This window comes from Ictidomys tridecemlineatus, chromosome 4, assembly GCF_052094955.1.
Source record: "Ictidomys tridecemlineatus isolate mIctTri1 chromosome 4, mIctTri1.hap1, whole genome shotgun sequence".
Taxonomy (NCBI): domain Eukaryota; kingdom Metazoa; phylum Chordata; class Mammalia; order Rodentia; family Sciuridae; genus Ictidomys; species Ictidomys tridecemlineatus.
The window spans coordinates 151,192,737-151,216,442 of record NC_135480.1 but is presented as its reverse complement, the minus strand read 5'-3'; the positions used below and the strand labels follow the sequence as shown (position 1 = coordinate 151,216,442).

General features: G+C 36.7%; 1 protein-coding gene across 50 annotated transcripts in view; it reads left to right on the top strand.

Moving 5' to 3' along the window:
• Ptprd (protein tyrosine phosphatase receptor type D) overlaps positions 1-23,332 on the top strand; it is a 2,128,582-nt gene extending 2,105,250 nt beyond the window's left edge. For all 50 annotated transcript variants that reach the window (XM_040285790.2, XM_040285762.2, XM_040285761.2 and 47 more), the window contains 7 exons: positions 9,174-9,459; positions 9,891-10,069; positions 10,676-10,802; positions 11,933-12,058; positions 14,853-15,007; positions 17,859-17,994; positions 19,669-23,332. In XM_040285790.2, coding sequence (XP_040141724.1) covers positions 9,174-9,459; positions 9,891-10,069; positions 10,676-10,802; positions 11,933-12,058; positions 14,853-15,007; positions 17,859-17,994; positions 19,669-19,737 — 1,078 coding nt within the window. In that variant the 3' untranslated portion in view covers positions 19,738-23,332. The remainder of the gene's footprint in view (positions 1-9,173; positions 9,460-9,890; positions 10,070-10,675; positions 10,803-11,932; positions 12,059-14,852; positions 15,008-17,858; positions 17,995-19,668) is intronic.
• The last annotated feature ends 374 nt before the right edge of the window (positions 23,333-23,706 follow it).

Sequence of the window (23,706 nt, the reverse complement as noted above, 5' to 3'; positions counted from 1 at the left end):
AGATTCCTTTTTAAATTCCATTATTGAGTGATGATGTTGTCTTATAAAAAAGAGAAAAAAGAAAAAAAAAGTTTAAGTGCACCCACACCACCAACATCACCAATTCTTTCTCTCAGAAGTAACTCTCGTATAATTTGTGTATCTTTCCAGGTCATGTTCTGTGTATGAGCATGTGTACATATATATAATCTCCTTATGTGGACTTTTTAAAACTATAAGTGGTATGGGGATGTATATGTTGTTCTGAGAGCAACATATTTGGGACTTACTGTCTTAGAAACTTTTTTGGATAGGACCAATACATCAATCCATGTCATTCTGACTGTTGCACAGTACTGATGGTATTGAGATAGCATAGTTTAACCATTTCCTTAGTTAATCTGCTATTTCAAATAATGCTACAGCAAAAATCTCTTTCTAAGCTTCTCTTTGTATATTTATTCATGCAGACCTCCATAACAAATTCTAGAAGTAGAGATGGATCAAAGTGAAAGTGCATTTTAATTTTTAATTAATAACACAAAATTGCCCTCAAAGACAACTGTATTATATAAGCATATAGTCTGTATTCGATAGCATACATAAACTCTACATTTCAATAACAATTCCAAAATATTTCATATTTATTTCTTAGTATATGCAAGTGATATAAACAGGTGAATATTTATGTCAAAACATCTATATAATTTTTCTGGTCTATCTAAATAAAACAGAGGCTAGAATATACCAAAAAAAAATCCATGAATCAATTTCTGGTAGAGCCTTAAGTCATGAAGGGATGCCTAGAATAGTAACCTATTAAGTTAAATGGTTTTATACCAAGAATGACAGAAGATCTTCAAAATGGCAGCCTTACCAGAGTCATTTCACAGTTTTGTTAGGATGGCCACTGGAGTTGTCCTGTAAACCTGAGTCACAAAACCCAGTCCATTCTCACAAGATGCCCTTTCCTTAACTACTTTACTTGTAGTTCATAAATGCCACCCTAGTAGCTGAACCATAATATCCAATCAAATTAAGAGCTGATAGATGTAACAAAATGCTTACAATGATTTTTTTTTTGGTTCATATTTAACTATCTTTGCACCCAACTAAATGATCTGTGAAATTTCCTAATTCTATTGTCCTTCTTTGTCAGATCATTGAAGTATCAGTGAAGGGTCAGCATTAACACTCCACCAAATTAATCAGAAAAGCCAACTCTTAAGCACATCTCCAGAATGATTTTTGCACGAAATAGTCCCCTTATGCCTCTTAATTTTTTCTTTTTGCATATTACTACTGTATCGCATCATGGGACATTAAGCATATTTCAGCTCGTGGGACTAACTCAATCATGTTTTTAGAAATTGAAAACAAATGTTGTAACTGGATGAATGATAATATTGAAGTAATAACAATTTCCTAGTAGGCGTACTTGTTTAATGGATCGTGTAGTCTTTCAGCTTGTAAACACTGCAGTGTCCATCACTCACTGAAATTGTTGTTTGTTTGTTTAAAGGCTAAAGTTGAGCAATAATTTGGTTTGCTGCACAAGTCACAACAAATACAGAGTCTGTGCTCTGATTCTCATTAGTGGAACCATTGTCCTCACTGAAAGATAACTTAGAAAGTTGATTTTACTTTGGGGATAACAGGGACCAACATAATGCTAGACTTGATTTAAAAGTGCTGTCTTCCTCCCTTTTAAAGCTGGGATTTTTCTGTACCATAATAAATAAACGTACTAGATTGTGCTGGCCTCAGCCTGAAGCACAGGGTTATGCACTCCTTTTTTTAAAGATATTTAGAAAAATCTGTCTCAGTGCTTGGCAACTACTCTGACAGAAAACAGATAAAAAATAAGGGTGGTTTATCAGTTTTGCTGTTCTTATCATGTTTCAGGTTGAAGGCTGTTGAAATGATGAAAAACAAACAGCACTAAATAGGGTTCCGTCATTATCGCTGCTATGGGGAGCTGAGTTTTTCAGGATCAAAGAAAAATGCATTTGCTTTCAGAACTACAATTCTTCATTTTGAGAGGTACACTGCACTCAGATACTGATGGGTAAAAAAAAAAAAAAGCAAATTGGTGAAGGAAATAAAATATGAGCTGCTATGGGAACTTGGATATTCAAACAAAAGTAGGCTGGCATACTTTTTAAAGCTTTGAATTTTCAACCTTCTGTTTCTTAAAGAGAAAAATGGCGCCTGAGGATTGTTGTCTCTGAGCAACTGGAGTGAAACATAAGCACAAATTGTTTTCATCTCATCAAATGAAAAGAATTCTCTTTATCTTTGCAAACATACGTTAAAGGAACATTTCCATGCTGGGGCCATTGTGGATGTTTCTGTATGTGTCCTCAATCCAAATGAGGACCTAATATTTTTTAAATATGTACTACTTTTTTAAAATTTTGCAACTATAATTGAGTACCTTCAATATTCCTGCATGGAAATTGCCCCATTAAATTATTAAGCACAATAGAGGCCAAGAAACCGGTGACCTTTCCTTCAAGCTGATCATCACCTGGGGTATGCATAATATCAGGCAGTGTGCGGGCATAGTATTTGCTGATTTCCTTTTGTTTATCCAGAAAATAAAAATAAAAACAGTTGCTGAAAAGGTGACATAAATTGTCATGGGAGTTCAAGGAAGAATAAAACAAGAGGAGAATCTCAAAGGGGACAGCACTTAAGTGAATCTTGAAGGCAGATAAATGTCAACAGGTAAAGATGTTAAGGTGGAAAGAGCTGCGTAGGCAAAAGCCCAGAGGTAGGAAAGCTTAAAACATGTTTAATTAGATTGATGCCAAGGGGAAGTCATGAATCTTGTAATAAAATATTGCCTGAGAGCCGTGCCATTTTAATCAGGAGGCCAGGGCCTAAGACGAATGCAGATGAAAGTTTTCCACCTTCACATTTTGTACTTGGGACAAAAACTACTGTACAGAAACCGAAAGCCAGATGGGCTTGTGACTTCTTCAGAATACAAAGGAAAATCCTGGAGCAGTATGTTTAGTTTGAGAAGTTTGATCCAGAATTTAACCAAGTTGTTGGTCATATGTGAAAGCAAAACAAGAATAATTTGTCAAATATTCAAGGCATCAGAAATAATATCCATGTGTGTCTTATATGAAACATCATCCAAAGGCCTATTGTAGCCCACCAATAGATTTATCAAAGAACTTGAAAATAGATGAGCCATATCAGAAAGATGAGCCATTAAGCATGTAAAACAGAACTATTCCATAATTGCTGTTAATATAATAAGTCTAATAAAATGTCATAAACAATACTTAAAGTGGGTAATTAATATGTGGAACATGATTGCTTTTCCCCCACTGCCTTCCAGCCGCTGGCTCTTTTGCTGTGGTTACTCAAATGTGCCAGATTCTCTCCTAGTGCCTTTACTGGGCATTCTTGTTCTCCACCCTTCTTGGTGTAGCCAATAGTGTTTGTCATTGAGGAATTGCATTCGCCTGCTGAGGCTGCCTTAACAAAGCACCACAGACTGAGTGGCTTCCACAACAGAAATCTGTTTTCCATGATTCTGGAGCTGGAAGTCCAAGCTCCAGATGCTATCAGGGTTGATTTCTTGGCTTTCTGTCTGGGAAGACTGTCTCTTCTCATGGCCTTTCCTCTCATCTCTTACTTGTACATGGATGCCAGTGCTGTCTCCTTGGAGTCCACACCTGACCTCATCTAATTTTAATTGTCTCCTTGAAGGCCCTATTTCTAATACAGTCCTTCTGAGGGATTGGGACTTCAGTATGTGGATTTTGAAAGTTGGGGCACAGTTCCATCCTTAACAGGTATCAGTTTGAATGACATTTCCTCAAATGTGCTCTCTGCCAGCAGCTTGCACATTTATCTCCTGGAAATTGTTGAGATTTATGATTGTTTGTTCATGTGACTATTTAATGTCTAATTCCCCCACCAAATAGTAAGATGAAAGTATCGTGCTTTCCCCACCCCCTCATGGCTAGCACATGATAGGCACTGGGTAAATATTTATGGCATAATGACCTACAGGACATTATGAAAAAGTATAATGTGAAAGGAAGAACAAAGTAATGGACACTTTCCTGTCTGTCCCTGGGTGAAGGGAATGTACAAACAAGGATACTATATGCTACTGCTGAATGTGTACCAGCCAACTTGGAGTGTGTGTGTGTGGGGGGGGAGCATAGTATTTGCTGATTTCCTTGGTGCATATAAATATTCCCACCACGATTAATATCTAGCTACAAGCCTGAGATCACTAGAGAGAGAGGTGCAGTGGCAGATCATTATGTATTAGTTTCACCTTAAGAACATGAGTAATATAATGTAAAATAATTTAAAAGCAATGTATTGTAAGTATTGTCTATGTTTATTTAAGCACAAATCCTGAAAGATTAATAATTGGCTTTTGCCAGCTCCAGCACTCCACTGATGGATAGTTGAATAAAATTGCAGAGGTTGAATGCATAAAAAATATATAATTTATTATTGTGCAGGTGAAGAGGCAACAACAGGCCAAGGTGACTTTTTAATTTTATACTGTAATTTTCAAGGAGAGAGGTTGAGAGTGGGAGGAGCAGATTCAAGAGGAGAAATTGCTGACTACACTTGCAGTCTGTTTAGTTTTGAGAAACTTGAGAGTGTTTGAAATATAGGTCTTCCTTTGTGCTCAAAGAAAGGGCCATCACTTTGGGACTCTTTTGTATGGAGACTATTACTGAACCATGAATGGGAATGAGAGAAAGGAGGATGGAACCTTGGAGCATTATCCTACCTTTCAAGAAAAGGCAATGGCATATAAATCAGCTGAAGAAATGCAGATGGAACAATCTAAAGAGGCAAGTGGATCAAACAACCAAACAAAAATCACATACAGAGATACAGTCTGAAGGGGCACCCTTCACTTTCTGAAGATGACATTTAGAGTTCATCTTTGGTTGTTTTTTTTTTTTTTTTCCAACTTAGTAGGAATCAGTGGAACCATGACCCAAGACCACGACACGGTTCTTTCTATTGAATTTCACCTACCACGTGTTTCAGCTTATTCTGTAGTATCTTGGGATAATGACCAAACCTCCTCCTTTCCTACTGTCAACCTGAAGAGGACCATCTGATGTTTCCCATATTCCTCAGCCAGTGTCACGGAGACCAGGGAAGAGGGGCTTTTCAAGGAAACCACATTAGGGGTAGTCAAGCAGCTAAAGGGAGGTTCTGGAGGAGCAGGCTCCTCCGACAAAGCCACCATGCTTGGCAATTGCTGCTAACCCAAATGGCAGAAAGCAGGATGAAGTAACAGGGGTGCTGGGAAACAGGCTGCTAAATTTTAGCATCTCAAACCTGCATTTGAGTCTCTGTTCTGCCACCTGCCATGAGCTGTATGACTCAGAGCAGTACCCAAATGCTATGAATCAGGAAAGGGAAAAGGAAACCAGCATTTACTGAATGCCACGCGCAGGCACTAGGCACTGTGGTGGGAAGGCTCTTGATTGCTATCTCATTTGCCATGACAACGCATGTGAAAGCAGGAAGTTCCTTGAATATGAGCTGGTGGTTATTGGAAATAGGCAGAGAAAAGGGAGACCAGCTTGAAGCCGTAGATGATAGCAAGATTTTAATAGCCAAATCTCCAATGATCCTGGAGCTGGAGTGATGCTAGCATAATTTTGCTAACATCACATTGTGTGTTCCTTGCCGTCAACTTCAGAGGTAGAATTTTAGAATGCACTTTGTAACTGCCTCTTTCTCTGTGTTTCCAGAACACTTGATATGTTTAAGTCAGCCTTAAGACTTAATGGATGATAATACTTACTCATTAACTAAAGTTAATTATCACTATCAGATTTAAGGAAAGAGAAAATGACAGGGAAACCCTGCCATCTCACAAGTTTATTTAGTAAATACACTGAATAATTTTGTGATTTTTTTTCCTCAGTGTCACACAGCCATTGATATCTGAAAAAAGTACTTTGAACTTCATCATCTTGCAATTTTGCATCACATATCTTGTTAAACACATATCTAATTTTGCTAAACACATATCTAATATTTAATAATAATATTAAACCCCTCAAGAACTTTTCACTCTCAAGAAGAGATAACATAAATTCCAAGTCAGCAAAAATGGGTAGTAAACAATATTTTGTGTTTTGTGGGAAGAAAAACTATTCGTCATAGCTTCTCTTTGTTCCTTTTCCCGTACTTTAGGATTTAGACTCAGGTGCATATTTGATTTTATTTCTCTGTTGTTTTTTTTTTTTTGAAAGAATATGATCAAGAAAACATAATGCCTTTTACAGTTGGAGTTATTCCAACCAGTTTTGCAAAATTCTGTAGTATCTTTCTGCCAGACACTAGAACCATGCATCATCCAGACATTTAAATGATCCCTGATGCATATTTTAAGAAAATACTCCTGCCAGTTATCTAGAATTGACTTGATATACAAGGCTCAGTATTAAGACTTACAGTGTGGATTCCACTAGAAAGAACTACAACGTGAAGTTGGATTCATTTAGAAGCAATGCCCAATTAAAATGAAGACAATTTAGAAAGACAACACAGAAAAAAGTAAAAGATGATACTCATACTTTTAGAAACTGACAAACGTAGGGTTTGAAAGAAACCCAGAAAGATGAACCTTTGCATTTTAAATCTGACGCAGGCCCTTCTAACTGCAGTTTAGTTGTATACCAAGAGACCAAGATGGAGAAACCACTTAATGTTGCCAGCCTTCTTATTCCATACCAAGCACTATGCAGAGTGATCTTTAGATATTCTTCACATAGTTCCAAAACTTCAGCTGACACAGAATTGCATTCAGAGACTGAAAGAGCCCTGCTTCCTAAGTAGGTTTTCCTTGCTTGAATGGGCTGGCTGCTCCTTACATAAGGCCTCTATGCCAATCACAATTTCATTTACTTATTTCACAAACGTTATTGAATGTTTAGTGTGTACACTTGGTGCAGGGCACATACAATGCAGTTACTGTTCTCAAGATGTGCACTGTTGTTTATGAATGTCTACCCTTTCAGATTAACTAATTATACAGTTTAACTGTGGAGGGATATTTAAGGTACTAGGGGATCTAGAGAAGAGGATGGTTCATACTAAGTAGGGAAGTGGGGATAGACAATGACAGGGAAAACTTGCCACCTGCCAAGTTTATTTAGTAAATAAAGTGAATGAAATGGAACTTCATGAATCTCACTGTGTTGGAACTGCCATGCTAACAGAGCTCCATGTTCATGTTTATATCTGGTTTCTAATTGGTTTGGTGCTAATGATTTCTAAGACTCTCTGTACCAGGAAGACTTTTGCATGATATCTCAAAGTCATATCTATTTGTGGGCTTAAAAGTGAGTGGGGTTTTAGAATCAGCTTTCAGGGATTCTTTGGCATAGGACATAAAGCAGTAGGTAATTTTAAAATAGTGTTTATATCAAATTTTCTCACTTAGCCTGGTCTACAACCACAGGTACCCAGGTGGAAACTGGATTTGATCTACATTGTTCAGTAATTAAAGCATTATTTTGTTAAAACATGTGTTCTCTTACCATCTTATAGCCAGAGAGCACCAGAGAAAATTTGCCATTTTAGTTGAGACAAGCACCCCAGTGCTCACTAAAGTCATTTATTTTGGAGTTCTGGTCTACTCTTTGCACAGGGACCTTGCCAGACATATGAAAATTTTCACAGGTTGCTCCCAGAGCCAACAGTATGATTTTATAAGTCATTTCTTCTTCTTTGCTGTTTCAGCACTCTCAATTCCCATCATTCCTGTCTTTCAGGTCCCATTTCAAATGCCACATCATCCACAAAGTCAACATTATTTTTTCTCCTCTTGTATAATAATAGTTATATAAACTATTACATTCTTTGATAGATTCTGAGATAGAATTAAAATCCAAGTCATCATCATTATTGCATCCCATTTCACTTAGCGAAGTACTTTGAAAAGATGGATAGTCTGGTTGAACAGGCAATTAAATGGACTCTTAGACATACTGATGACAGCAGGTGGCCTATAGCAAATGAAGGAAGCTATCTCTTACTTGATATCTAAAAAGTTGAAATCTATACCTATTCACGTTGACTATGTGTTGACCATTCGGGTAAACATGTATGATCAAAAGAAAAAGAAAATATTTTGGACTGAACCATTTTTGACACATAATGTACTACTCAGCCTGAAGGATTTGATAAATAGTAAGCACACAAGGTATATGTTGAGGTTGTAAAAACACAGATGTATTATCTTCCTAGTATTCTTTTCAACTATAGGATATTTTCATGTTTCAGGCACCTGACTCTTTAATCCAGTTCAGAAAATTAGATTCTCCTTGGAATGACAGGTCTTGTCTAGCCATTGTACATTGTTGACTTTCTCATGGCCTCTTCTTTGAATCTTTTTCTACCAACTGGAAAATGACCCATGAGTCCAAAAGTAATGGAGTTTTAAAAACGCCTTAGAGCTCTTCCAGTAGCAAAAATTGAGGTCTTTATTTTCACACACAGAACACTTGGATTTCACCTGGAATTTCAAGATACATTCAACTTGGAAGAAAATGGAATAAAACAAGGAACATATACTCTCCACCAATGGCTTGCCATTAAAAATCTCTTTCCAGAATACTCTGTGCTATATCGTGTGAAGCATTTTAATATATTAATTATATACGTCTCACTAAATTAGTCTTAGGACTTCCTTATGGAGTTTTAGAATATGAGATATTTTAAGTTGAGTGATTTACTAAATGCTTTGTTTATTTTATTTTATTTTTTGTAAATTGAACCACAATATTGAGAGTGTTTGGGGGAAGAAAGCCTTCTTAGATCTTGACCAACATTTAAAAATAGCTTCTAAAATGTAAATACCCTAAATATTTGTATTTTTACATAATGTTTAAAAAAATATCCATGTTGCATTGTTGTGATCAAGATTCATGGTAATTGTGTATTTAATGTTTCTACCTGATAAAATTAAATTAATTTGGCTCAGTATTTGGTTCCCTGCATTCCAGTAATGGTGCTTAATAATACTTTTGACTTTAGAGGGATAGAAAATCATCACAATAACTTCAGTAGAATTCCTGAGTTTAAAACATAGTTAATAAGAATAATAAAAATACTTTTATTATGTGTTGGTTCCCTGATAATTTTGGCTTTTCTTTTCTCTGTTTGCCTTGTAGTGCGGGAGTTGGCCGGACTGGTTGTTTTATCGTAATAGATGCCATGTTAGAAAGAATAAAGCATGAAAAAACTGTAGATATTTATGGCCATGTAACTTTAATGAGAGCCCAGAGGAATTACATGGTTCAAACAGAGGACCAGTACATCTTTATCCACGATGCACTGTTGGAAGCAGTGACTTGTGGAAATACCGAAGTGCCAGCCAGAAACTTGTATGCCTACATCCAGAAGCTGACACAAATAGAAACAGGCGAGAATGTCACAGGCATGGAACTCGAGTTCAAGGTATGGCATCAGACGTGATGTGGTTATTCAGGAGCAGGTCAATTCTGGGATTGTCTTTGAGAAGTAGCCTTACTTCCTTAACCTTTCAAATTTTGAAGTACAAGATTCATTTGACCTTTAGGATCCTCAGGTATCTGATTATAAAACAATTTCTTCCTCTTTTTCCTTTCTATTCTTTGCTTCGTAGCAATACCTTGAGCCCTTTTGTGTCTTAATTTGAGAGATCAGACTCTCAGAACCTAACATTTTAAAACTTTGATAGGCAATTTGAAATAATCAGGTAGATGTAAAATGCACAGCAGTACGAATAGTCATTTATTTTAAAGCAAACAAGATTTATATATAAAAACAACATCTTGGCTACCTTCCATTCAAGCCCCTGGCTAAAATTATCTTTGTAATTTTTTTTCTTTTTTTTTTTCATTCAACAGCGTCTAGCCAGCTCAAAAGCTCACACCTCAAGATTCATCAGTGCCAATCTTCCATGTAATAAATTCAAAAATCGCCTTGTTAATATTATGCCATATGAATCCACAAGGGTATGTCTGCAGCCTATCCGAGGAGTAGAAGGATCTGATTACATCAATGCCAGTTTTATTGATGGATACAGGTATATACTCTTGCTCTCCTGACAACCCAAAGCCTTGATATTTACATGTGCCCTAGTTTCATAACCAGAAAGAATTTCATCTCAATTCAAAGCCATTTTCTTTCTGCATAGGTCAGCACTCAGTCCCTTGGTATTTGTTTTTTTATTATATTGGATAGGAGTAAGAAGCAGCAGTTATGGAGGTTTTTAATCTGACCTTTTGCACTCTTCTTTTAGAATACATTTGGATTTGAAAGGTGTTAATAAAGAAGCTATTTTGCACCATATTTCATAAATTTAATAGATTGCGTGAGAGTCATTTCTACAAAACGAAGCTGCATAACTATTTAAGTGATTTGTATGACACATGAAATTGAGCTATTAGCATTACACTAAAATTTAAATAGTAATGATAAAGTCATACATCATAATATTAACAAAGCAATTTATTTTGCAAAATGTATTAAATGCTCTTGTTTGATTATGTAATCTGAAAGGGAATTTACAGCAATTGCATTAATAATGTATTCATTTTCTATTACCAGGTTTGATGTTTACAAATCAGGTGTGAGCTTTTGTATGTTCTTGAAATACTTTAACAGGCTCTTTTCATCCTCTATAATTCAGACAACAGAAAGCTTACATTGCTACCCAGGGACCCTTGGCAGAGACCACTGAAGACTTCTGGCGGATGCTATGGGAACACAATTCCACCATTGTTGTGATGCTCACCAAGTTACGTGAAATGGGCAGAGTAAGTGTATCACCACCTAAGAGATTCACTTTCTAGAGAAGAGAGGATTTCATTTTACCAAAGTACCGACCTCATTTCTTTGAAAAACAGACACAATATGGACCATTCATTACTCCTTGTTGGTTTCTAATTTGCAAAACCACATGGAGCTGTTTGTGTGTTTTGAGGAAAGATCTAGTGATTTGTTTCCAATGAAGCACAAACATAGAGACAAATGAGTCAGCAGGTGCTCCTGTTAGATTCACATGTAACTCAGCATATTCTTACTTCCTTTTGCTCTAGACAGGCTGGAGTTTAATAAGTAAATGTGCTATCATCTCTGTATGAGGGAACCTGACTTTTTAGCGTTAATGGGACTAATTCTTACTTACCTACCTTGGATGACCACTGAATAATGTGTTGGAAAGTTATATAGTGTCTCCAAGGATGTAATCCCAGTTGTATTTAAATGATGACTCTAAAATAATCATAAAGTAATATTAGAGATACCTAAGGACCTACTACCACTTAGATTCAGAACACACAAGCATTTTGACATGCTTGCTAAAGGTATTTTTTTTCTCTTTTCTTTATATACATGAAAATGGTAGAAATAACATCTGAAACCCAAATTTTAAAGCCCATAGAGAAAGAAAAAATACTATCAGTGTAGAAAAGTAACTGACTTATCTAATTTTGCATATGATTCTCCACAGGGCTTACTCAGGTCATTAAAACTGCCTGGGCCCTGGGTTCCTCAGTGATATTGGACTAGATCAGTTCAGAGGTTTCTTGCTGTGTTCACTTGGATAATTTCCTTCATTCCAAACCACAGTGGTGCAAGTCAGCTATGGTGGTGTGATGCCAATTGGATAACTTATAGATAGAAAGATACCCGCCCTGTTGAAGTGTTCAACTGATGTGTATTATGCAATTATTATATGCCAGGTCCCGTGCTGGATATCATGGTCAAATTTCAAAACAGATGGTTTCCCTATCCTCAGGGAGCTTTGGGTTTTTAAACAGAAAATGAGTTAGATACACTTGGAATGGCCTTGATTTTCAAAATGTTATTAGTGAAAGAGATGATATTATTGACATGCAAAATTTATTTTCACTTCATGTAGTTTAACATAGATCTCTCCTTTCAGGAGAAATGCCACCAATACTGGCCAGCAGAACGATCTGCAAGATACCAGTATTTTGTTGTAGATCCCATGGCTGAGTACAACATGCCACAGTATATCCTAAGAGAATTCAAAGTCACAGATGCCAGGGTAAGTTGACAGTCTTAACCATTAGCTGAAAATTCATCTAAAATACGCTTTTTCTGGGAAAAACATTTGCTAAGTAGTCATACTCCCAAAGAAAGAAGAAATCACCCATTCTGGATGACCTTTTTTTTTTTTTTTCTTAAATATGTAAGAGTAACTTTTCCTCTGTCTGGCAAGCACTCTCACAAACCCAGATTTGGCTTCTATTCAAATGAAACATCTGGCAGCCCAACATTGGGGATGTACTGGGTGAGTGAGTGTGTTGGGAAACATTTACTGATTGGTTGGCTGTGCTTACATTCACCTTCTCAGCTCATTCTCTTTGGAGGTTTTTTTGATTTCTTCATTACTTGAGGCTGTAAATATGTTGTTGTTTTGCAAAGCCCTTTAGGTCATGTGGGCTTGGAGGTTAATTTGGTATGATTTTAAAACTGCAGAGCAAATGGCATTCTTTAGAAGAATCTGACAAGCTTTGCACATTCTAATTTGATTCCTGGCATGGTTTATTCCTCGGTGTGCTAATATGTCTGTCCATGAGAGCTGTGCACCCATGACCCTTGTTGGCTAATTTTCATTCTGCATTTTTTATCAAGATTGCTGGGTCCAAGGTTCATTCCTGAAGTAAGATGTTCTAGGCATAAACTTTAATATCTTAGCCTTTGGCCACTCTCAAACCATGATTTCAAATACTTCTTAAGGGAGACTGGGTCAGTTCAAAGCCCTGCTTTGTTTTGTCACCATGGGTGGGTGGAGCAAAACTCCAGAGTAAAGCTATTTACTAGATCCATTTTTTTGTGTGTGTGTTTGTTTTTGTTTTTCCTAGAAATCAGCTTTCTTCAAACTCACATTTGGAGATTGTCTACTAATGCCCAAAGCTAAATAGAGAGAAAGCAGTTAGGAGGGGTGGCCCTGGTAACAGATGTGTTAATACAAACTGTCAGAAGTAATAACTACCCTAAAGGTGACAATATTCAAGGCAGCAACGTTTCTGGTCTCATTTTGAGTTGGGATGAGTAACCCTAATCTTTACAAAAACAAATAAGTAAATGAAAATACTCTTTCAACGTATGTGACTAAAAATCTTAAGTGCCTTCTTCAAGTAAACTCACAAACTATTTCTGATAATGGAGACCAAGAGACGGGCTCTGTCCCGGGCAGAAACATCTTTACTACTCCCCATATTTCCAAATTAAATCTGATTTCAATAAACAAAGGAAATAGTAAGAACCTGCTCACATGTTCTCTTTTTTTAAGTCTCCCTGTGATTGTGTAATTTTCTTAGCTACCACAGCACTTACTGTTTGTGCTCCTGGTGTGCTTCTAATCTCAACTTCCCAGTTCAGAAAGCAAGTTGGCACTTGATACTGTATAGTTAAACAGGTCACCTTTAAATGGAATTGGGTGGTCTCTCTTCCAATAGTAAAGGTTTGTGCATGTGACTTCTTAGTGCTGTTAAAAGCAACTGTGGTCAGAAATGAAATCCCCAGGACATTCAGAGGAGAACAAACCTAGCCTCACTTTCCAAACCTTTACCAGGAACAGGAGGAAGTAAATCGTGCTTCTGTGGTAACCATTTACAAGTTGGTTATGGAGCCAAGCAGTTATTTCTGTATTCCTGTGTGTTATCACAAAGTCACTGTGTTCTTCCTCTTCTACCTCCATCCCCAGATGGACTCTAACCTGTGCCTATAGGAACCACCAAACTAGTTGAGTCACCCTCTTCTCAGTATGACTGAAGGAGAACAGTGGAGCCTCTGTCACTCACACAGAATGTTAGGAACACAGCTGCCTATGTCAGAAAAAAAGTGTATAGAAAGGAAGAACCCTCTTCCAATGGCACCAGTTTTCCTAGATTGGAAGCTTGGATTCTGTCTCTCCTGATAAGTCAAAGGAGAAATTTGATAGGCATGATTAGTATTCCTGCTTCTGTGAGCTGAGGGTCCTTTCTGCTCCAGTGCTTCCAAAAAAAAAAAAATTCCCAAAAGAATCAGAAGTGCTTTAATATCTTTTCTTCAAACCATCATACTTCACCAGTCAGAGCAATTTCACCTAGTCACTTCAGTGAAGAAACATCTGGATTGTTTTCTTTCTGTCTTTTGGGTTATATCTGTAAAAAAATCCCATAGCCTTCTTAATTCCTGTCATCTGCCAGCTAAGAGTTCTTTAAAGAAAAGGGCATTTATTTGGAAAAAAAAATCACTTTGGTCTCCTTAAGGAATATTTCACTTCCAGCTTAACAACATAGGCACCTGCTATGTCGCTTGCCATCGTTAGAAACTATGTCTCTGAGACAGGTGGGGCATCCAGGTTAACAGTATCTACCTGGTCAGTTGGGATTTGACAATGCAAGTTGGGATTTGACAATGCAAGCAATAAGCAAACACAGTAGATGTGAAATTATGACAACACCCAAACCTCTCTGCTCTGGATATTTCTTTTCATATTCAGAAGTTAGCAAACTCTGAAATTTGTGAAAGAGTATATTTGTTCCATTTTAGAAAGAATGTGGACTGGATGAATAATTCTGAAACCAAACTTTGAGGCTCAGAAACATTTATTAATAGAACTATTTGGCTACTATCAGAGAAGCTAGGTTTTTAAAAGAAGGCATTGTGAGTAAATAAATTTGATTTAAACATCATAGCAGCTAAGATACAAACACACTTAAGTTTCCAGTTAAATGTGTTACTAACTTTTTCTGCCCTTTTCATTTTTGGAAAAAAATATGATTGCTCTTGTGGTCTGTGCGCTTGCTGCCCCCTCCTCTGTGGCCTGGTGTGTGGTTTTCCCTGTAAAGGACGGCCAGTCCCGAACAGTGAGGCAGTTCCAGTTCACTGACTGGCCAGAGCAAGGAGTGCCAAAGTCTGGAGAAGGATTTATTGACTTCATTGGCCAAGTCCATAAAACAAAAGAACAGTTTGGCCAAGATGGACCCATTTCAGTCCATTGCAGGTGAGTTGAGAATCATGAATGCTAACTATCCATTTGTGGTTAGTGCATAACAACATTGAAAATAAATGTTATTGCCATGAATCTGCATAGTTGAAAATTTATTCTCAGAAACACATTGTGAAAATCAGAGGAAAATTTTCATCTCTCAAATTTACCTTTTATCAGGGAAAAAAGCAAACTGTGGTTTTCCTTGCCAGGAAGTGTTGGTATTTTCCCTAATCGTAATTTATTGTTTATCCATTCTTATTTGCTTTACTTTCATAGCATTGCACTGATAACTATCTTTCTCCTGTGTTTGTCTTGGAAAACCATAAATAGCTATCAAGCCTTAATGACAATACTAATTCTTGCCAGTTGATAAGTGATTCAAATGGTACCTCACTTAAAAATGCAATTTGCTTGAAAATTGTTGCTACATAAGAAAATGAAGCACCTTCAACTTAATTATTTTCAACAGTTTCTAGAGCATTTTATAATTTAAGTCATTGAAGTTAATAGAAATACCAAGTAAACGATTTAGACGTTCACCATAAATTTAGTGCTTTTGGAAGGTGTTATGCAAAAAAACCTGTGGTAAACAGAATTTATCTAATTTTACTTAAACTACTATATTTTAGGATGCTGTCAACTTGAAGTCTTAGTATCTAATCTTTTATATGGTCCTGGAGGAGTTTATCAGGTTTATTTATTTTTGGTACCAGGAGTTGAACCCAGGGGTACTTAACCACTCAGCCACAGCCCCAGCCTGTTTTTATTTTATTTTATTTTATTTTTATTTTTATTTTTATTTTTATTTTTTGAAACAAGTTCTTGCTAAGTTCCTGAAGCTCGGTCTGAACTTGTGAGTCTCCTACTTCAGCCTCCCAAGCCACTGAGATTATCAGGTTTGTTTTGCTTTGGTATTTGAAAGAAGAAAAAAAAAATCTAGTTCTTGGTGACATTGGAGGCAGAATCTCAAAAGAATACAAATATTAGTCTGGGTTCTCAAGATATGTGTTCTCATCCTAATTCTACTCTTATGTAGCTCTGTGACTTTAAATGTCTCAAATGACCTCTAAGAGCCTTTCTAGCACCCCTGTCTTCTCAGGTCTATTCTAAGAGAAAGAGATCTTACTTTTAATGCATTTGCTTTATGCTGAGTTATCAAAAGCCCTTTGCTCTCTACAAAGCAAAGAGCATGTAGAATGTGACAGACAGACTCAAATATTCAAAGTGGATGTTGTATACCTGACTTGAAATACTTGACACTAGAAATTTTGCACATAATTTGCCCAAATGCAAATTCAAACTTTTTCAATATGATCTATGAGGAAAAGAATGTTTAACTTAACACACATTTTAGCTGTGGACATTCTCACAGGTACATAAGAGTATGTGTCTGTTTCTTCTCATTGCTTTTATCATCACACAAGGATTTAAGCACTTAGTGTAAATACTATGGCATGCTCTTCACACACCTTAAATACATATATTTTGAAGACTTCTTGATATCTGCTGTTATCTGGGAATGGCCTGAAAATACCACTTCTCTAATTTATAGCCTACTAAAGTAACATGATAAAGTCAATAAATTTAGATGTTATAAGGTCAGTGCCTTTCTTGAAAATACTTTATAGAAAGCCAGAAACACTGTATTTTTGTTACAATGGAGCAATTCAATCAACATAAGGTAGACTCTGGTGTACTTGGACCATTCAACAAAAAAATTATAGGTCACAGTCTCTCAGGACTAAGGCTTTCAAGGTTCAAAGGGACCTTCAAGGTCATCTTCTCTGTCTTAGCAGAAGCCTTGGCTGCTGCTGGACATCCTCAGTTGCTGTTTAAAGACTGCATATGGATTTTAAAGCCTCACTTAACATTTTCGTGTAGAAACTGCAGTTTATAATGGGACACTCTATTTATATATGCCCATCAGCTACATCCCCTGGTAAATGAATCCATCCATTTTCCCCAGCCTTTGCCCAAGCTTTACACGTGCCATTTAATTAGGATCCAAAAATGTAGGGATTTTTGAGATTATTCACTGCTTTCCTCATTACCTAAACCTCCAGATGCCTTTCTACTTCTTAAGTGCACAAGAGCTATGAATTCAGTTTTCATTGTTGCTGCTGTGAAGATTCTGGAATTATCTGGAAATAGTAAAGACAACAGAGTAACTCAAAAACCCTGGGGTTTCAGCTGCTGATCACCTTAAAATAGTAAAGCTTTGTTTTACATTGAAGTCCCCTTTGAGGATCTGTTGAACATTATGAGTTCCAAGGAACAAATGACATCTCCCTAACACATACATGCAGGGTATTCATAAACTCTCCCTGAAGACTAAGTGAAAAATCCTCTCGTATGGGGTGGGGGGACTGCTATAGAATCTCTAAGCCAATGTCAAATTTAAGAGGTGATAGGGCACCCTGCAGACTTTGACTACAAAGTGAATGAGGCACTAGAAAAGTTGAAGGTGCCCAATATGCTTCATCGTCGTCTGAATTATTTCATCCTCTGAAAATATTCTTATAAGCAAGGTCTAGAGTGTCAGGATCTGCATGAATACCATAAAGGTATTTTTTTACCCCCTTTTTAAAAACCCTTTCTCTTATCAACATTTATTTTGCAATGTTTGTTTTCTTGGTCCTTCTAAAATGGCATGTAACCCCAGTTGAAAAGTCATTTGAAAGACAATCTCATGTATTATCACAACACACCATCCCAAGAGCAATCCCTTAGCGAACTCAATTCCACATTTTCCTGAACAAAGCTGTGGAGAAACTTGAAATGTAGAAGAATGTCCTCCCCCAAGCAAAAGCAGCTGAGAGTATGAGCATTTCAAGTAGGAATGTTGCTTTTGTTTTTCTGGCAGTGCGGGCGTTGGAAGAACTGGTGTCTTCATAACTCTGAGCATTGTTTTGGAAAGAATGAGATATGAAGGCGTTGTAGATATCTTCCAGACCGTCAAAATGTTAAGAACACAACGGCCAGCCATGGTACAGACAGAGGTAAGGAAAATCTTCATGAGTTTGTCACATCTCAAAAGCTTGTGTTTCACTAGGTAGGATCTCCCAGAGTCCAGGCACAAACGATTATGGAAAAGGCATCAAATGTTTAATGTTGTTGAACTTCATTTGCCCCTCTTTAAATGGAGTGAAAATATTCATATCTCAGTGTCGGAGAGATTTATGAGAGTCTGCATTCAGCTAAACTAGCTTAAATTGTCAACATTTAACACCCACAAAAGAGCAATTAATTATATACAATATTAATGATTAATACTTACCTATTTATTATATAATGTATGGTGCATAATATGCCCTCTCAGCCCATTTTACTTCAGCTGCTCTGTATTTCTTAAATATTGGAATCCTGATACACTGAGAGAAATTAGACCCCTATTTCCAATAATTGATATGGAAATTTCTCAGAAAAATGAGAGATCATGATTAAGCCAATCTGGCCTAATGACCATTTATTTCTAAGGATTACATGAATGAAAGTGTATAGTCCTCAAGTGGCCATGAAATTATGCAAATTTACTTATGTGTTCTTAAATGCATCATTCATAATATCTTCCAGACTTTGATTTCAAAATAGTGCAAGCATTTGGTTTGCAGTACTCAAAACATTATGTCGGCCTGACAAACTCAATGGGTGTTGGGGGTGACAGAGGGAAATTGGACATTTAAAGAGCCTTAACACTTAGCCAAACAACTTACTGTGACAAGATAGGAAAGCAAACTCCATTTATTTTGCATTACCATTTTTATTGTAGAAAAATGCACATTTAAGCAAAATAGAAACTATCTACTTTCAGCCCCATTGGCTACCGAAAATAAGTTTCTTTTATAGGGAAGAAAATCCTACTTTCTCTCATCCCTATAGTCATCTATAAATTGTAATTTTTCCATCTCTCCAACAATCCTCCAATTTATTCCAGTATGACAGCATTCTGCCTTGTCTGTAAAAGGGCATGTTTCATTCTGTTTTATTTTAGTGTGGGCCCCTCTCGAACAGACAACTTGCAATCACACAGAATTAGGCCAAACTGCCCACGTAGTTTTTGTTGTGGGAAGCCAGTCTTGTGATACCATTTTCAGGGGTGAAAAGCTTGGAACTCCAGTGCCCTATGTAAGTGACTTGTGAGCCTGGTATTCCATCTAACTTGTGGCTGCCTCTGTCACTTACACATCAATGTCAAAAGTGATGGTGAGTGACTCTGATAGTGCAGGGTCTAGTGTCCAATCAGAGTTTAAACTCAGTTTGCAGTAGGAAGTATAAATCCACATTTTCTTAAAGGCCATTTGTATTTCTATCAGCCTCTCTCATCTGATAAACTGAGAATTAGTTACCACAAATCAGGAATCATTGTAAAAGAAACTGTGGCATGTAGGACCTGTGAGTTCGGTTGATGGTAGTTGTTAATACTTGGAAAATGGTTCATACTTGTCTGGAAGGTAATATTCACTGGAGTTATCACTACTTGGCATTAGGAGACTTTTAGTCAAATTGATTGGCAAAGTTAATAAACACCCCATGTGATTAATTACTCTTTGCTCACTATCACTGACTAGTCATTGGATCGAACTGATTAAAGAAAGTAGTGATTGTGTTTCCAGTTTGTTTTCCAATACGGCTTTTCATTTTCCTCTTCTTTCCCCGTGCCCTGTCTCCTGCAGGATCAGTACCAGTTTTGCTACCGAGCCGCACTAGAGTACCTGGGCAGCTTTGATCACTATGCAACGTAGAAACCCCTGACCCTTTCAGGATTTTTACTACAGGCCCTTCGCTATCCATGGAGTCTCTTCTGAGCCATACAGGGCACTTGAGAAGTCCTTCTTAACTTCTAGCTAACAACCACTTAGTGGGACTATTACACACAAAACAAATTAAAAACAAACTATTCCAGGTGGACCAAGAATTCACAGTTTAATAATCTAACCCGAAAAATAATAAATGAGAATCCTGACTCATGAGGCATCTGAAGGATTTTATTTACAGATACCTCAAGGATTCAAAATAAAGGGAAGAAGAAATCACAGCAAAGAACCACCATCTCGTTCAGATTGCTTGATAGGTACAGAGTGAAATTGCCAGAGTGCTACAGTTCAGCGTGAGATGTTTGCTGGTGTGGCTTCTCACGATTTAGATGGACTCTGCTTCGACATCACCCCTTCCCACCATGCCACTCGTAACAGCATCTTAGGGGTGAGGGTGGGGATGTTTAAAAAGAAAGTCCTTGATTTAGTTTTTTAGTATTGTAAAGATACTGCTGACCTGTGCTTCATTTCTAACTGTGTAAACTTTTTTTTAACAAAATGTATCATTCGATAAAGTGAATTTTAAAAAAGTTACATAACTCCTCATTTTTTTATTTCCAAATTGTAGGTTTTTTTAAGCTGTCAAACTGTTATCTGTGATATCTTGCTGTAGAAATATCAAATAAGTTGGAAATTTGCACATTTTTGTGCAATACTCTTAATCTACAGTATCCATCTCATCAGATATTACTTTCACACTTCAATTTTGATTGATAAGAAAGTACCCATTCTCTTCAAATGATCAAAGAGAATCTTGTTTTGTTTTTGGAATCAACAGGGAAGCGCAAAGTATAAAGTTGCTGCTAACGTATATACATATATATCCATATTTTAGAAGGGTGTCTATGTATATATAGACAGTGTGTCCACACAAAGATTTAGCTATCATTCAGTTCTTCCACAATTTAGTTTTCTTAAGGGTAGAGCTATCGTAACATCTTCTTCAGTTTGCCCTTAATTTTACAACATTGGTGTTTCTTAATATTGCAAAACTTCAATTTTTTTTAAAGGGAAACGAGGAATGCACATCAGTGATTGTCAAACCTCACCCCCTAATTTTCCCCCACCCACCCAATCATATTCACAGGTACCGTTTCATTAGCCAGGCTTCCAACCAAGTTCGATATTTCTAACACTCTAGTGCAATAAAAAATTATTCAATATCTAAGAGGTGTGCATGTGGGAAAGGTCAGTGCATATCCCTTTAGAGGGGAGAATGTTGTAATATATCAGCTATCAAGTTGTTTAAAAAAAAGTGTATTCAATCGTATATTGTCTATAGTATGTGCTATGAAATTTGCATTTATGATATGTAACAGGGGCAAAGCCAAACTCATGTTACTCTGTTCAGTCAGAAACATTTTGTGGTGTACAGCATTCCTGGGAAATGCTGTACTTTGTTTTGTTTTGGTTTTAGTTTTGCATTTAGAGTGCCTTATAATTGATGCCTATTTTAATAGCATTTCTTTTTAGCTTTTGGTTCCTATTTCCATTAGTTGTTCATATCTGTTACTCTTTCAATTAAAGCATTATCTGTTTACCACATGTACAAAAACTCTTTGAATAATATGCATTCCTAGTTTTCAACCAAGTCGGGGATGTTAGTGATTGTACCAGCCCAAAGCACTTGGATAATCAGGGCCCTTCCGTTCGTAATTGTCAACATCAGGAAAAGCTACTTGTTTTATTTATAATCCCTTCCAAATCTGTTCTGGAACATGCAGTAGCTGCACCCAACTTATTTTAGCAACACACATCATTGGCAACTTTGGGATATATTTGATATTCCATTAGGATTTTTCTGAAAGGGGAAATTAATATATATCTCCCCCAAATCTTCCAACTTCATTTCTATAGGAAGCCATGGATGGCGGCATGAGTGCCACATCACCTTACATGATTTTTAAGAACCCTCAAAAAAAAAAAAATCCTAAGAACTCTAAAAGTTTTGATATCAGTATAATATTTTCGTTTAATTTTAACTTCATGGATATTCTGCATGGAAGGATATTTGTTTTCACATTTTTTCCCATTGCTAGCAGAATGAAATCCAAGAGACCAAACACTTGCAAGCATCATATTTGAGCACTTTTGTAAAAAATTTAAAAAACAACAAAAAAAGAGAAAATATATATAATACTAAAAAAAAAAAAAAGTATCTAGAAGGCTACCTCAGAATGAGACTCTCTAACCTACATCAGAACCAGAAAAGAATGTGCACTATGTGGGTCTGTTGTTGTTTTCTTTTAGTTTGTATCTTTTGAAGATTTATCCAAGTGCCAGATTACTCAGTGCTGTAATTTTCTTTTAATGAAACAAAGGGGGTCAGACAGACATTGCATCATCCAGACACGCCATGTCGGACATGTAGAATCTGATGGAGTATCACATACCAGAACCATTGGCCAGTGAGCAGTTTGTCTCCTTGAAACAAACACTGCCCATGTGGCAAAGGGAAAAGCGACAATAACCACAGGGAGAAAATGAATGGGATGCATACCATAGACGAAGGAGGTGGAGACTATTCCAGAAATCTTACTGTTCAGGAGCTGTTCCTAGAACTAACTCCCTTACTGTCATTGATGTGCATTCCACTCTGTACTTTTCTGTACGACCATTCAAGTTTTAATTTCCCAGGTAAACATCTTTATCTGCCATTACCATAAACTTTCAAGTTTTCAATTATTTTCATCATCATAACCAGTACGGTGCTATTATTTACCTATGTACGTGTAGTTATGTATAATTTTGTAATTAGTTACAATGGTAAAAAAATCAAAATATATAAAAAGTGATTTGTACAGAACTTTATTTTAGCTCTTTTTTAAAAATGATTTGCATGGTTAGACAACGGCGAGGACAGCCAGGGGAGGGAAGGGCCTCTAGGGAACTTTGCACTTTCTATACCTTTGTACTATGCACTGCCCTATTGATTCTACACCCAATAATGTTATTACTTGAACCCATCTGTAAGAAACTGCTTCAAAAATTCATTTATGTGTATGTAAATAACAACATAAAAAGGGAAAGAAAAAATCTGCAATAAAACAGATTTTTTTCTTTCTTGTTTATGTTTGGTTTTGCTTTGTTTTAGCCCCTTCTTTTCTTTTTAATTCCCTTTTCGTTTTCCTTTTTTGGGTTTTGGTTTTCCTTTGGGTTTATGGGTGCCCTGATACTCCAGCAGAGATCAGAAGGCTACAGATCCATCCTATCCATCCGTTACGTGGCTTTGCCATCCAAGCTTGGAGTGTCTTTACAAAGATAATAACAGTTGTGTTCTTTGCTCTCGTTTTGGATGCATAGACTGAGAACTTAAAAAATAACTTGTAAAATGGCTTGTTAAAAAAATACAATTACCTCTAATTAGTAGTACGCGTAAATGTTTTACAGAATGAAAGGCGTGCTTTTTATTTTCTTACTTCGTTACATTGGTGGCGAAAGAAGTCTGTATGAAATCAGTTCTTTGCTGACACAAGTTCCATTTGTTACAAATGAATTCTAATAAAAATGTCAGTGTTATGCAGCCCCGGCCTTTGCTTTTGTCCACTCAAGTGCATTGGTTGTGAATTGGCTATATGTTCCCTCTTCTGGTCATCTAGTGAGCTCCACTGTTTACCAAGAGCCTACTATTTACAAGCGCCTACCTTGACATAAGCACTTTCCATTGATAAATCATCAGGCTCAGAATTTGCCCAAGTTCACACAGCAAAGAAAGAGATCATAGACAATGCTTGACTCTGTGGAAGATGACTACGATATAAAGTGCATTACAATATATGTGAGCATGATTATCTTGAAATGGTAGATGGCTCTCGTGCACATAAAAACAGATCCATGGAGTTACTTTTTAAAAAATCTTCGTGAACATGGATTATTAACTCATTCAGTATTATCGAA